Source organism: Stegostoma tigrinum, chromosome 7, assembly GCF_030684315.1.
Source record: "Stegostoma tigrinum isolate sSteTig4 chromosome 7, sSteTig4.hap1, whole genome shotgun sequence".
NCBI lineage: Eukaryota > Metazoa > Chordata > Chondrichthyes > Orectolobiformes > Stegostomatidae > Stegostoma > Stegostoma tigrinum.
The window spans coordinates 8,998,305-9,012,440 of NC_081360.1; the positions used below are offsets into that span (position 1 = coordinate 8,998,305).

Here is a 14,136-nt window from a genome sequence, read left to right on the forward strand (position 1 = left end):
GCCATGTCTATTTCAGCCAGACAGAGATCAAACCCCGTGTTCCTGGCTTTATTCTGAACCATACACCTTGGCTAATTGAGCTCACCACCTCTCCATTTGCTTTTACCTGCCTTTGTTAACCTGTTCTGCCACCTCCAAAGATACAGGAACCCACCAGGTCACTCTGTTCCTGCCCTGGCTCCCCCACCTTTAAATGCTTTCCTTTGGCACCTGTCCTTCCTCCAATGTTTCACGAAAGAACAACAGTAAGGATTCTTGCAGAAATTTCACCCCATGATACTAATGGGTTGACCTTTCAGCTGAATACTGGACAGTAAGACTGTCATTTCAGGGAGGTTTACTATGAACAAAGGAAAATGCTACCGAGCCTGGAAACTGATTGGTTTGTTATGGTACCGTTTGAGAATTTGTGGTTCACGAGTTGTGTAAAGACCATCACTGCTAAAACTCAAGCCTCGGTTACCAAGAGCATTCAGAACCAACAGTCAGAAAACCATATCTCGTCAATATTGTGCTTTACATTTTGTGGTGGAGGGAGAACTTTACATAAAACTGGAAAATGTGACCACAGTTTCATTTGAAATCAATTGTCTGCAGTCTATCACTGAAGGGGTTAATTGGCATTTCTTCTCAAATCATTCCCTTTTTTTGTACTGACAGTGCAATCAAGCCTATTCATGAAGGTCTACCTCCTGGATTCAACAGAATCAGAAACTCTGGTTTCTCATCTGCATCATTAAAAGAAGTAGCATGTACTGGATTGCCCACTGTAATGATGCTTTCTTCTAAAGCTGACAGACACAAAGTCCCAGCACCTTGAATCGGCACTATCTGAATAGACAGCTAATGATAATGGAGCCCTCCCACAGCTCTTGTCTCAAACATTCTGATAGTAATTTTGAGTTCTTTTGTATCTCCAGTTCTCTTTATTCAACCCCCGTTTGCTTACAGAACCTCTGGAATGAGTGTTAACTCCTTCAGGGTTCTGCCTCTTTATTGCCGTACGTTGGTTGAGTAGCTGTGGCTGAGTTGGCAGCACCTTCACCTCTGGGTTAGAAGGGTGCAGGTAGGTAATGCATTCCAGAGCAGGGAACATAAGATTCAGGCTGATGCTGCAATGCAGTCCTGACAGAATGCTGTGCTGTTGGAAGTGCTAGCATTCAAAACAAAATTCAAATTGCCTTAGGAAGTCTCAAGAGGTCACATGTCACGAGTTTGAAGAAGAACAGGGAAGCCCCCCTCACACCTGGCCAATATCTGCCCTTCAATCAACATCATAAAATAGATGTTCTAAATCTTATTATACGGTTGCTTGTGGGAATTTGCTTGCAAATTGGCTATTGTGTTTCCTAAATCACCAAAGTTAGTACACTTGAAAACTACTTAAACAATTGTTGGAACAAGGGATATACAAGGGGTAACAGCTGGACACTCAGCCTTTTGAGTTTGCTCTTCCGTTCAATAAAATTATGGATGATCTGATCTCAATTCTACATTTCTGCATACCTGCCGATAGTTTTTCATCTCCAGAGTAATCAAGAATCTATCTACCTCTGTCTTAAAAATATTTGAACATTCTCCCTCCACTGCCCTTTGAGGAAGGGAATTTCAAAAGACTCATCAGCCTCTGGCAGAAAAAGTGTTTCTGCATCTCTGACTTAAATGGCTAGCCTCTTATTTTTAAACTCTGACCTCAAGGGCTAGATTCTCCCACAAGTCAAAACATCCTTTCAACACCCACCTGGTCAAGTCCCCTCAGAACTTCAGATGTTTCAATTAAGTCACCTTTGACTGTTCTAAACTTCACAGGATACAGACCCAGCCTGTCTAGTCTTCCCTCAAAAGGCAATCTGCTCATTTTTGCATATTAATCTCGTGGATCTTCTCTGAACTGCTTCCAAGGCATTAACATTCTTCTATAAGTACAGAGACTAGTACTGTACACAGTATTCCAGCTGCTGTCTCACTACTGCTCTGTCTAAGTGACGAATAACGTCCCTACTCTTGCATTCAATTCCCCATGCAATAAAACATCATATTCTATTAGCTTTCTTGATTGCCTGCTGTACCTGCAGGAAAACCTTCCGTTACTTCGGCATTAGGACACCCAGATCTCTCTGCATCTCAGACCTCTGCAACCTGTCAGCATTTAGATAACATGTCCCATTCATACCTTCTGCCGAAATGGATAATTTCCTACTTTCCCACGTAGTTTGCCATTTGCTGGATCTTTGCCCTCTCACTTAACAATCTATACCCCTCTGTAGGCGCCTTATGCCCTCCTCACAACTTACTTTCCCACCTATCTTTCTGATATCAACAAATTTAGCTACCTTACCTTAGATCACTCAATTCAAGTCATTTATATAAAAATTGTGAAGACCTGTGGGCCACCACCTGTGACATCCTGCCAACTTGAAGTGCTTTGATTGTGACCAGCTTTCAGTTGTCTTAAGATGGTGAAAGGCACTATATAAATGTGAGTCTTTCTTCTCCTTGTAACATATATAGAGCACTGTGATAAGCGACAGCAGCAAATTTCACAAGTATAGAGAAACCTGGAGCTGAAATCTAATACCAAGATTAATCATTTCTGTTTCAGGAAAGGGCTGATTTTACTCATCATCGTCATCTTATACTGGCAGTATTATTTTATTACAGAGGTCTGACTGGTCCTGTGGGTATACAGTACTAAAATCTGATACCAGAACCATTATTAAACATGTGTTTTGGCCACTTAAATATACTCCCTGGTTCTGTGCAAATGGAATAGGAAAAGCTTGGAAGTTTAGTGGGGGTTGTGAAATGGGCCCATTACACACTCATCCCAACCTTCCACTGGAAGATCAAGTGGGATCTACAACAGGCAGATGGTCTTCCAAAGCTTTTTGAGTGCCATCCAAATTGAATGTCCCATCCAATGTTTCTTAGAAAGGGGTGGGCACAGACAGAAAACACAGGCGACATCGCTTTGTCAAATAAAGTTTGGGATGTTTTACTCTCAGCTGCTGGGGAAAACCTACAGGAACAATCAGTTCTGTGCTGTCATTTCTTTTCACAGTTCTCGGTGCTAGAAGTTAAAGCGGATTCCCTTGGCTATGGCCCAACAGTTATAGTAAACATGGCAGCATCTGAAAATCACTTGAGCGTGGCAATGCCAATAACCATTCTTCAAATGGAGCTGAGCTGTGACCCTTTCAAACATCATGTTCAAAAGAATCACTGATTGGTACCTGGCTATTAGACATCCTTCACTGCATGGCATTAAAAAGAAGTGCAGCTTGACAAATTGAATATTGCATTTTTTTTTACAGGGGCCGGTGAACAAATTTGGAATAAAATCTAGATTCTTAAACATTAATATAGCTAGCTTAAATCAGGCAATAAAGTTTTGCAGAAGCTGGGTAGGCCATACTGAAAATTAAAAACAGCCAAAGTTATATACCGCTGCTCTTTGAATATTTTCTTTGCTCATGCAGAAGGCTCTTTTGGAGTACAGAAACTCTAAGTTCAGGAAAGTCTTCAGGCATTTCCACAGTGACACAATATGTTATAAGTCACAGGAGCATGGCATCTCCCATTGGTAAGGAGACACATAGCCTGTCTGAACCTACCATCTTCACACCCCCAGAGATGTGGAAAACAAACAGCCCCAACTGCTGGTCCACAAACAGGAACCAGGGGCATAGAATGTAGCGAAAGAAAGGAGTACGTGGCTCAGACTCCGTTGATCTGGCAGTGTCATATTGTTTCACTGTTTACTTGTTAAACTACTAACGTGTTCAACATAATGCTAACTGCAAGCCCAGTATTAATGCCAGTCGAACTTGTTTCTACTTGACATTTTCCTTGATCTCTGCAAACTTGATCTATGGTTCATTCTACTCACCCTGTTGGAATCAATCCTTGGTCTTGAGCTGTAGATTGGTGGTGGGATGTTGAAGGCCTGTGGGACCAGGTACTCCTCCGCATCCATTATGTCTTCCAGCTCCTCTTCGTCAAGCAGGCTCTGGAAGAACTTGCTATCATTCGGGCTCGGCAGCTTCATATGGTCATCTCCCTGTAACAATGGGAGTGTTTTTTTTGTTTTAGAAAGCTGTGCAAAGTTGTACCTGTCTTGGCCCTGGCAGTATGGATATATTTGACCTCCCTGCTTTCAAAGATCAACCTGAATATGTCCTGGGTAGGCCCCTCTTGAGACTATGGCTTCAGTCTATGGCCAGGTGAGAAACACATGGCAGACCAGATCAGTTGGTTGGCTGCCCAACTCAATAAAGAGTCACAGTCATAAAACTGAAATCAAGATCAGACTGCTGCACTGGCACTGACTCAAGGGTACTGGGGAAAAGTTAAGGAAGCTACATGGAAGATACTGTACATTCTGAATGATAAATATGAAAAGTGAAAGTTCAAATGATGCAAGGATCCTAGTTTGTATCAGATCTACATCAAAAACTCACGGATTACCAGCTATAAGCTCCTATTAAACACACAGTTCACCAAATAATCCACTTAACCCGAGCAGTAGTGATTGCCTTTCTGATTATCAGTAATTGTTTGTGAATCCTCTCCAAATAAACAGATATATGCATGCAGTCAATCAGATTCAACAGACTTCCGATTCTCTCATGTTGGATTCACACTGGTTTTGGATGCGTTGGCATTTTGAGGTTGGAGTTCAGAGGATGTGATTACTAAAGGCCATCTTGTGGGCTGAAAGAATGTGAATTTACAGCTTCGGAAGACTTCTCACATCACTTGACAGAAAATGCATAATTTTGAGATGCAGTTGGTATTGTTGTGTTATCAAATGCAGTAGCTACTTGCGTACAGGAAGACGACAGAAGCAACCACAGCAGTTCATCTGCACTTGGTTAAAGGTCTTCCCGAAAGCCCAAAAATTAAACAGGATCTTTTGGACACAAAAACACCAACAGGCAGATATTAGAAGATTTTCAAGATCATTTTTCTCAATTTACAAAGAAATAGTCTACTGCACTCCAATAGCAAATGGTTCTGTTTGCTTTTCACTTGCCATTTTTGGTAATTTAAAAGTCAGGTTACTCACAGGTGGCAGATTGACAGGGTGATTAAAAATGCTTATTCCTTTGGTAAAGCACAGCTGTCTAGATAAAACTGCTCCTAGCTACTAATGCATCAAGGATTTTTTTTAAGCAAAAATTACAGAGTTTTCAGTCGACAACCTGCTAAGTGACTTTGAGTGAAAACTTCAGAGAAAAAAAAAATCTTTCTTGAGACAAGCAAATAATATTCTCAGCGCCATTGTGCTGCTACAAAACATTAACAACAGTCTGCTGAACTCAGAATTCTTCACTGAGGAACTGCCTTACCCTGGCTTCGTCTTGCCATGAGGCTGCAGAAACTAAAAACAGGTGACACTGCATCACTTGTAATGATGGATACTAGGTCCGTTAGCACATTGCACAGTCAGACTTAACCACTTATTGAACGGAGCATAACTGAGGGTGACTCACAAAACAGAAACACTGCTACCTCAAACGGCTGGTATGAGTAATCTTCTAATCGATCCTTTTGCTATTTCCACTACTGCAAACACATTGCAATCAGAGCAAGGCCAATTATTGCAATCATGTTGGCCAGGAATCCTCGTCTGAATACTTCATGGATCAGAGACGGCAATGGGTTTCGAACAAGGCCCACACCCCTTAAGATAAGCACAGTCCTGTCTTTGTAAAACATCCATTCAACACCTGAGGTCAACTTTCTTCCACCTAGCCTCGAACTGAGTTCCAACTACTGTTTGGACTGGCACTGAGTTCTTCCACCATCTGCAATCCCACCCCACGACCAAAGACATTTTTCCATCCCCACCCTTGTCTGCTTTCCAGAGGGACCACTCTCTCCAAGACTCCCTTGTCCACTCCACACTCCCCTCCAACCCCACCACACCCGGCACTTTCCCCTGCAACCGCAGAAAGTGCTCCACTTGCCCCCACACCTCCTCCCTCACCCCCATCCAAGGCCCCAAGAAGACTTTCCACATCAGGCAGATGTTCACCTACACATCTGCCAATGTGGTATACTGCATCCACTGTACCCGTTGTGGCCTCCTCTAGATCGGGGAAACCAAGCGGAGGCTTGGGGACCTCTTTGCAGAACAGCTACGCTCAGTTCGCAATAAACACCTCCCAGTCGCGAACCATTTCAACTCCCCCTCCCATTTCTTAGATGACATGTCCATCTTGGGCCTCCTGCAGTACCACAACGATGCTACCCGAAGGTTGCAGGAACAGCAACTCATATTCCGCTTGGGAACCCTGCAGCCCAATGGTATCAATGTGGATTTCACAAGCTTCAAAATCTCCCCTCCCCTCACAGCATCCCAAAACCAGCCCAGCTGGTCCCCACCTCCCTAACCTGTTCTTCCTCTCACCTGTCCCCTTCTCCCACCTCAAGCAGCACTCCCATTTCCTACCTACTAACCTCATCCCGCCCCCTTGACCTGTCTGTCCTCCCCGGACTGACCTATCTCCTCCTTACCTCCTCACCTACACTCACCTCTATTGGCTCCATCCCGGCCTCTTTATATTGTCTGTCTCCTCTCTACCTATCTCCTCCTCTATCCATCTTCGATCCGTCTCCTCCTCTCTCCCTGTTTATTTCAGAATCCTCTCCCCATCCCCCTTTTCTGATGAAGGGTCTAGGCCTGAAACGTCAACTTTTGTGCTCCCAAGATGCTGTTTGGCCTGCTGTGTTCATCCAGCTCCACACTTTGTTATCTCGGATTCTCCAGCATCTGCAGTTCCCATTATTTCTGTCCTGGAGACCGGCTTGAACTCAGCCCAGTACCTGCAATTACTTATTCCGTCACTTGGGGATGCTCTTGAGTCATTGTTGGTGACATGGAAGGAAAGGGTCAAAAATCCCATCCCGCAATGACAACATGCAACAATTTACAGTAGTGAAGGTACTTTATAAATGTACATTCTTATTCCACATGCAGAGTGTATGATTCAAACAGTGGTCTCTCCTTGTTTGAATGAGCTGCTAAAGATGTAACAAACCTGCAGAGTACTGTCGTCCATGCTCTATTTGGGAGTTAGGAGCAAATCTTAATGCAGTAATGATATTAGAGACAGATTTTAATGCAGTAAGGTTATTAGAGAGAATTGTTAATGCTAAGGGTACTAGAACTGATTTCAATGCAATAAGGGTATTCTGGACATACTTTGATGTGGTAAGGGTATTCAGAACAGATTTTATTCCAGCAAGGGTATAAGGGGCAGTTTTACTGTATAAAGAGGATTGGGAGCAAATTTTAATGCAGCTAAGGTATTAGTGCCAGATTTTAATGCAATCAGGGTTTTAACAACAGATGTTAATGTGATAAGGGTATTAGGGACAGATTTTAATGCAGTAAGGATTTTAGGGACATATTTTAATGCAGTAAGGCTAATGGGACAGATTTTAATGCAGTATGCGTATGAGGGACAAGTTATTAATGTGTTAAGGCTTTTAGGGTCATATTTTAATGTAGACAGGTTATTAGGGCCAGATTCTAATGCAGTAAGAGTACTAGGGAAAGGTGTTAATACAGTAAGGATACTGGGGACAGATTCTAATTCAGTGAGGCATTGGGGACCAATTTTAATGGTGTTAGGGTCATATTTTAATGCAGTAAGAGTTTTTAGGATTGATTTCAATGCATTTAGGATATTGGGGCAGATGGTAAAAGAGTACGGATATTTGGGCATAGACTTTAATGAGGTGAGTGTATTAGGGATAGATGCTATAGCAGTGAGGGTATTACAAGCAGAATTTAATGTGGTAAGGGTATTCCAAAAGATTTTAATGCAGTAAGATTAATAGGAAAAGATGTTATGTAGTAAATGCATTAGGGACAGATTTTAATGCATTAAGGGTATCAGGGACAGATTTTAACACAGTAAGGGAATCAGGGACGTATTTTAACATGGTTGGGGTATTAAGGACAAGATATCAATATTCTAAGGTTATAAGGTACATGTTTTAATGCAGTAAGGTTATTAGGGATAGATGTTAATGCAGTAAGGGTATTAGGGACAGATTTTAATGCAGTACATTTGTTAAGTGTCATTGCTGTTTGGATATAGATCAGTTATGAATGGGGCTAACAGGTTTGAAGGACTGAATGGTCTCCATCAATTGCGGTGAGCCATTTGTGAGGGAAGGGGAGGCAGCTGGGCTAGAAGTGGTCCAGCGTCACTCTGGGGTTGGTGAACTACTTGATGATTTAAATCTGATAGTGCCAGCTCTATAAATAGACCAGAGGAAAAGAGCACGTTCCAGTGCTGATCACCAGACTGATGTTTAACAGGAATAAGCTGGAGGAACCTTTTTTTTTCAGTTTTTAATCATACAATAATTCCAACAGCAAAGCTGAAATCAAATTAAACTGACCTGAATTACCAAGTACCTCTGTGGATCTCGAGCCATTCGAGAGAATTCCGCTGCCAATTCTTTAAACTTGGGTCTGCTGTCAGCATCAATCATCCAGCCTGGGAGAAAGGAGAACAGCAACTTACAGGACAGTAAGAACTGACCTCACGTAGTCATCCATGACCAGTTTAAAAACACATGCACACACAGAGATTAGGACCAAAACAAGATGTAAAAATAAAATTTCACAATTCCTACAACAAACATTCAGTCATGCTCGGTGATATTTTCTTTGCAGTTTTATATCACTTTTAAATCTTCAGTTTCTTGCTCCATTGTGCCTTCAGCTTTCTCAGTCCTGATTTCTGGAATTTCCTCCCCTACCCTCTTTGCACTCTAACCCTGAGTTCTTGACTATGTTGAAGGTACTATGCAAATGCAAATTGTTGTTCTCCTTGTCCTTCAAAAATGAAACATATTTTTCATGTGAAGTCAGCTTTAAAACTACTGCATCATCTGTACCACTGTGGGGTTGAGTTAACCCCTTGAGATTTTTAACTTTGTAAAACAGCCTCAATTTTACAACGGCATGAAGGGATGGGCGGGGGTGTCAGAGTGCAGGTTGAGGGAGCGGGCATGCCAGGCAAGGGCAAGAAGTATCTGTGATGCCCTCAGAATGAGGCTCGGGGTAACCATTATAGCCACATCTCACCACCACACTGGCAAACAGGATCTCACAAGCTGTCAAGGATGGAGCGCGAGCAGCAGTTCACATAAGAACAAGCAGAATGGATAAGCCAGGAACAGAAAGCTTCCAGAAGTTAACAGGGCATTAGTGATGGGAGTGTTGTGGAGAAACCAAGAGTGGCCAAAGCTATGGGCATTGTATTTGAAAGCATGGAGTTTTCAATAAATAAATTATTAGCCCAAGTGGACGTTAATGGTTTTCTAAGAACTAAATATTATGGGATACTTGACTTGTAGAAGACTTAGTTAAATTGGAAAAGGTGGAAAGGTAGCAAGACAGTAAATTATGGGATAAAGATAACAGACAGGAGGGAGCTTAGCCGAGAAAATTTATCTGTAGAATCAGTTTGGATGAAGTTGCGGAACAGCAAGGGTGGAAGCGATTGATGTGAGTAATTTTAAACCCCTATCTGCAGATGTAGTTCCAGAGAGTATAAATCAGTAAATAAGGAGTGTAAATACGAATAAACATGAGAGATGTTTGTTCCTATACAGATTATGAAGTTCACATTTGCAGTAATAGAGTAGAAAATGAGTTCATTGAGTGTATTAAGATAGTTTTGTAGTTCAATATGCCAAGGAGCAAACTTGGGATCAGGATATTATAGATTTAAGAATGTACAACAACAAAGAATTAATTAATAACCTTATAGTAAAGGAGCCTCTGGACAAGGGTTGATCATAACATAGTAAAATGTTAAGTTACATTGAGATTGATTTAATTTTGACAGGCCCTACGAGCTTAGATCTAACAAAGACATCTACCCAGGTGTGAGAAGTTACTTGGCCAAGATAAACTAGGGAACTATATTAAATGCTATGGTTGTGAATAAGCACAGGCAAAGCATGCAAGGTATTAATTCATAATTCACAACTACTATACATTCCTTGAGGAGTAAAAACTGCACAAGAAATGTAGTCAAACTGTGGTTAACAAGAGAAGTTAAATATCATAGATAATGGGAACTGCAGATGCTGGAGAATTCCAAGATAATAAAATGTGAGGCTGGATGAACACAGCAGGCCAAGCAGCATCTCAGGAGCACAAAAGCTGACGTTTCGGGCCTGGACCCTTCATCGGAGAGGGGGATGGGGAGAGGGAACTGGAATAAATAGGGAGAGAGGGGGAGGCGGACCGAAGATGGAGAGTAAAGAAGATAGGTGGAGAGACGCCTCTTCCAGGGATGCCTAACCTGAAGAAGTTACCCTCCTCCCTCCGGACCAACCTCAGGGAATCTCTCTCCCATTGCAACTCTCTTGTCTCTCCACCTATCTTCTTTACTCTCCATCTTCGGTCCGCCTCCCCCTCTCTCCCTATTTATTCCAGTTCCCTCTCCCCATCCCCCTCTCCGATGAAGGGTCCAGGCCCGAAACGTCAGCTTTTGTGCTCCTGAGATGCTGCTTGGCCTGCTGTGTTCATCCAGCCTCACATTTTATTAAGTTAAATATCATGTTAGATTAAAGGGAGAGTCTGAGACTAAAGCCTGAGAGTTTTAGCGTTCATCAAGGGATAACTGACAAATCAATGAAGTAAAAGAAAGAACACCAATGTATGCCAATGAGGGCCATAAAAACAGATTGCAAATACTTCCATGTTCTAAAAGCTCCTGTAGGTATATAAAAAAGAGTTTAGTGTGGGTATCTGGGAGGCAGAAATAGGCAAAATCTTAATAGGGATTAAGAAAATGATAGATATTAATCAAGTACTTTTAACTCGTCTTCACAGTGAAAGGCAAAAAAAAACTGAAACAAATGGCGAACTAAGGGTTTAAGGAGAATGAGGAGTTTAAGGGTCTAAAGAGAAAGAAAACAATTTCACTGAATAAGTAGTCCTGGAAAAATTAGTGGCACTCAAAACCAGCAAACTGCCTAGGTATCAGGCCTATGTCCTAACGAAGCTGGCTCAAAAGATAGTGGAAGCATTCGAAATCAGTATTTTGGAATTGCTTAGATTCTGGAACATTCTACATGGATTGTAAAATAATAAACAAAGCCCTGCCATTCAGGAAAGGAGGGTGTAAGAACAGGGGGGCTATTAGGGCAGTCCATCAACAGGCAGGAAAATGTTGGAATCACTTAGAAACTCATAATGTGGTTCGACAGAATCAACACAGATTTACAGATGCTGTAGCTTCCAGGACTGTTACTGAGTTCATCTCCTCAGGAAGTCTTCCCTTCACAGTCTTCTACCTCCAAGACCCCAACCACACACAGCCTGCTTCTGACTCCTTCCCAAAATCAATGAACAGGACTGCCTTGGCAAATTCATTGTTTCAGCTGCTTCCAACTTATTTCTTCCCATCTTGACTCCATTTCTTCCTCCTTGTTCAGCCTCTTTCTGACTTCCCATTCTATTGATGCTTTATGTTGCTTCTTCAATTTCCAGTTTTCCAGCACTAGCCACCCCCCTGCTCACCACGGTTGTGTAATCGCTCAACATGTCCATCCCCCATCAGGATGGTCTGAAGGATGTTTGAAAAGAGACCCCACCATCCACTCTCCTCCTTCACCTGTCTGAACTTGTTCCCACTTTGAACAACATTTCCTCTAACTCTCTCAATTTTACAAGATCAAATGTGTGACCATGGGTATTCATATGGGGCCCCGTTATAGCTGTCCCTTTGTCAGGTATGTGGATCATGCCTTGCTCCAGTCCTACTCAGCCTCCTAGCCCCAAATCCTTTCCTATCACATTGGTGCTACTTCTTGCTCTTGTATGAAATTGGAAAATTCACTAGCTTTGCTTCCAATTTCTATCTTTCTCTCATCTTTACCTGGTCAATCTCTGACCCTTCCCTTCCTTGACTTCACAGTTTCCATTCTTGGGATAGGCAGTCCACCAATATTCATTACAAACCTACTGACTCCCACAATTACTCTGACTACATTCCCTCATAAAGACTCCATTCCATGATTCCAACTTCTCCGTCTGTATCATCTTTGTTCTGATGATGCCAGCTTTCACAGAGATGCCTTCAACCTACCCTCCTTTTCCCTCAATGAGGATTACTTCCACTCCAGGAGTCTCAGCCATGTCTATCCTCACCCTTCCCTTTCCTTCCCAGAACAATTATAGGGTTCCTTTTGTCTTCACTTTCCATTCCATCAGTCTCCACATTCAAAGGTTCATCCTGTGCCATTTCCGCCACATCTGGCAACCTTGAAAACATATAACCCTCTCCTCCACCATCAGCATCCTGCAGGTGCCATTCTCCCTGTAACACCCTGGTGCACTCCTCCAGAGCTGACAATGTTAACAAGCTCCAACTGATTGGGTACAGCAAGGAACAGTGCTTGGAACTGATCTATTTTCAATTGATATGAATGATTTCAATTTGGTGCTGTGGACCAGGTTGCAAGGAAGATACAAAACAATATGGACGGGTTAATAAAGTGTGAAGCTGGATGAACACAGCAGGCCAAGCAGCATCTCAGGAGCTGCTTGGCCTGCTGTGTTCATCCAGCTTCACACTTTATTATCTTGGATTCTCCAGCATCTGCAGTTCCCATTATCTCTGATACAATATGGACAGATTAATTGGTTGGTTAAAAGCACGGAAGATTGAACAGATGGAGATGTGTGAAATTATCTACCTTGGCAGAAGAGAACAGAAAAGCAGAATATGTTTTAAATTGTGAGAGACTGAGATGTTGATATTCAGAACCACATGGGTGCCCCTATGTAGTAATGCAACATGAAAGTACAGCAAGGAAAGTAAATGGGATGTCACCCTTTATTGCAAAGGGATGGGTGTGTAGAGTTATGCAGGGCCATGATAAGACAAAACCTGGAATACTGTGTGCAGTTTTGGTCTCCTTACCAAAGGAAGGTCATATGTGCCCTCGAGGGAACACATTGAAGGCTCACTAGACTGATTCCCAGGATGAGCAGATTGCTCTGTGAGGAAAGACTGTGTAGACTAGGCCTATATTTCCTGAGGGCTAAAAGACTGAGAAGTGATATAACTGAAACACTGAAAAATTGTCAAGGGATTGATAGGGTTGGTGCTGAGACAATGTTTCCGCTGACTGGGGAATCTAAAACACAGGGTCATAGTTTCAGAATGAGAGGCAGGCCATTTACGACTGAAAGAAGGAGAAACTCTAATCTTTATAGTTCTCTATAATGTGGAGCAGTGGCTGCTCATGCATTGAGTATATTCAACAGATAGTTTGATAGTATCCAAAACTATAAGGGAATCAAAGGAATACAAGGCAGGGTGGGTCTTATGTCAAAGATTTACCATGATTTTTGTGGAGTACTCTGAAAGAACTGAACAACCTGTTCCCATTTCTTATGTTCTGAAAACTTCGGGGAAGCTCAGGGGAGGGTTGGAAAACTCACAGGACAGGGAAATAAGATTGAAGAGCTCAGACCCACAGTTTCATCATGGTAACAATTGGCATCGATTCCTTCTGGCTTACAACAAAATCTGAATAACATTAAACACTGAAATTGTACCACTTCGACAACAGTCAGGTTGAAAACATGACACATGGTTTCATGACCCATATTATAAGAAGCCTGCATGTCAGCAATCTCTGGTCAGTTTGCAATTGAGTAAAAGCAATGGCCAAGACCCCCAGTTACAGATTCTACTAACTTTTTCTCATCATTTGTTGCAAAGAAACAGCATCTCCTTGAATTAGCACGGTAAAAACAGAACATTAGTCAAGCAGGCAGCTCCCTGACTAGATGGTGAAAATAAATAATTTTGCAAAGACTTCAGGGCACAATGAAGCTTTCAATTATGAAAGAGATAATTTAAATTATAATATTTTGCCTGAACACTGACATGCATATGGAGTGTCGAACTATGCCATACTGATGCAAAAATGTATTAAAACGGATTCTTCATTTCAAGCAAGGTAAAGGCTGAATATTAAAAGGAAATGGCAAAGACTACGATGAGCTTCAATAAAATTGGAATTCAGCAGAATAAAGGGCACTGTGGGTCTGAGCTCTTCAATCTTATTTCCCTGTCCTGT

General features: G+C 42.1%; 1 protein-coding gene across 6 annotated transcripts in view; it reads right to left on the reverse strand.

Moving 5' to 3' along the window:
- LOC125454104 (receptor tyrosine-protein kinase erbB-4-like) overlaps positions 1-14,136 on the reverse strand; it is an 873,837-nt gene that overhangs the window by 87,859 nt on the left and 771,842 nt on the right. For all 6 annotated transcript variants that reach the window (XM_048534471.2, XM_048534470.2, XM_048534469.2 and 3 more), the window contains exons 24-25: positions 8,422-8,519; positions 3,890-4,060 (exon numbers count right to left, since the gene is read on the reverse strand). In XM_048534471.2, coding sequence (XP_048390428.1) covers positions 3,890-4,060; positions 8,422-8,519 — 269 coding nt within the window. The remainder of the gene's footprint in view (positions 1-3,889; positions 4,061-8,421; positions 8,520-14,136) is intronic.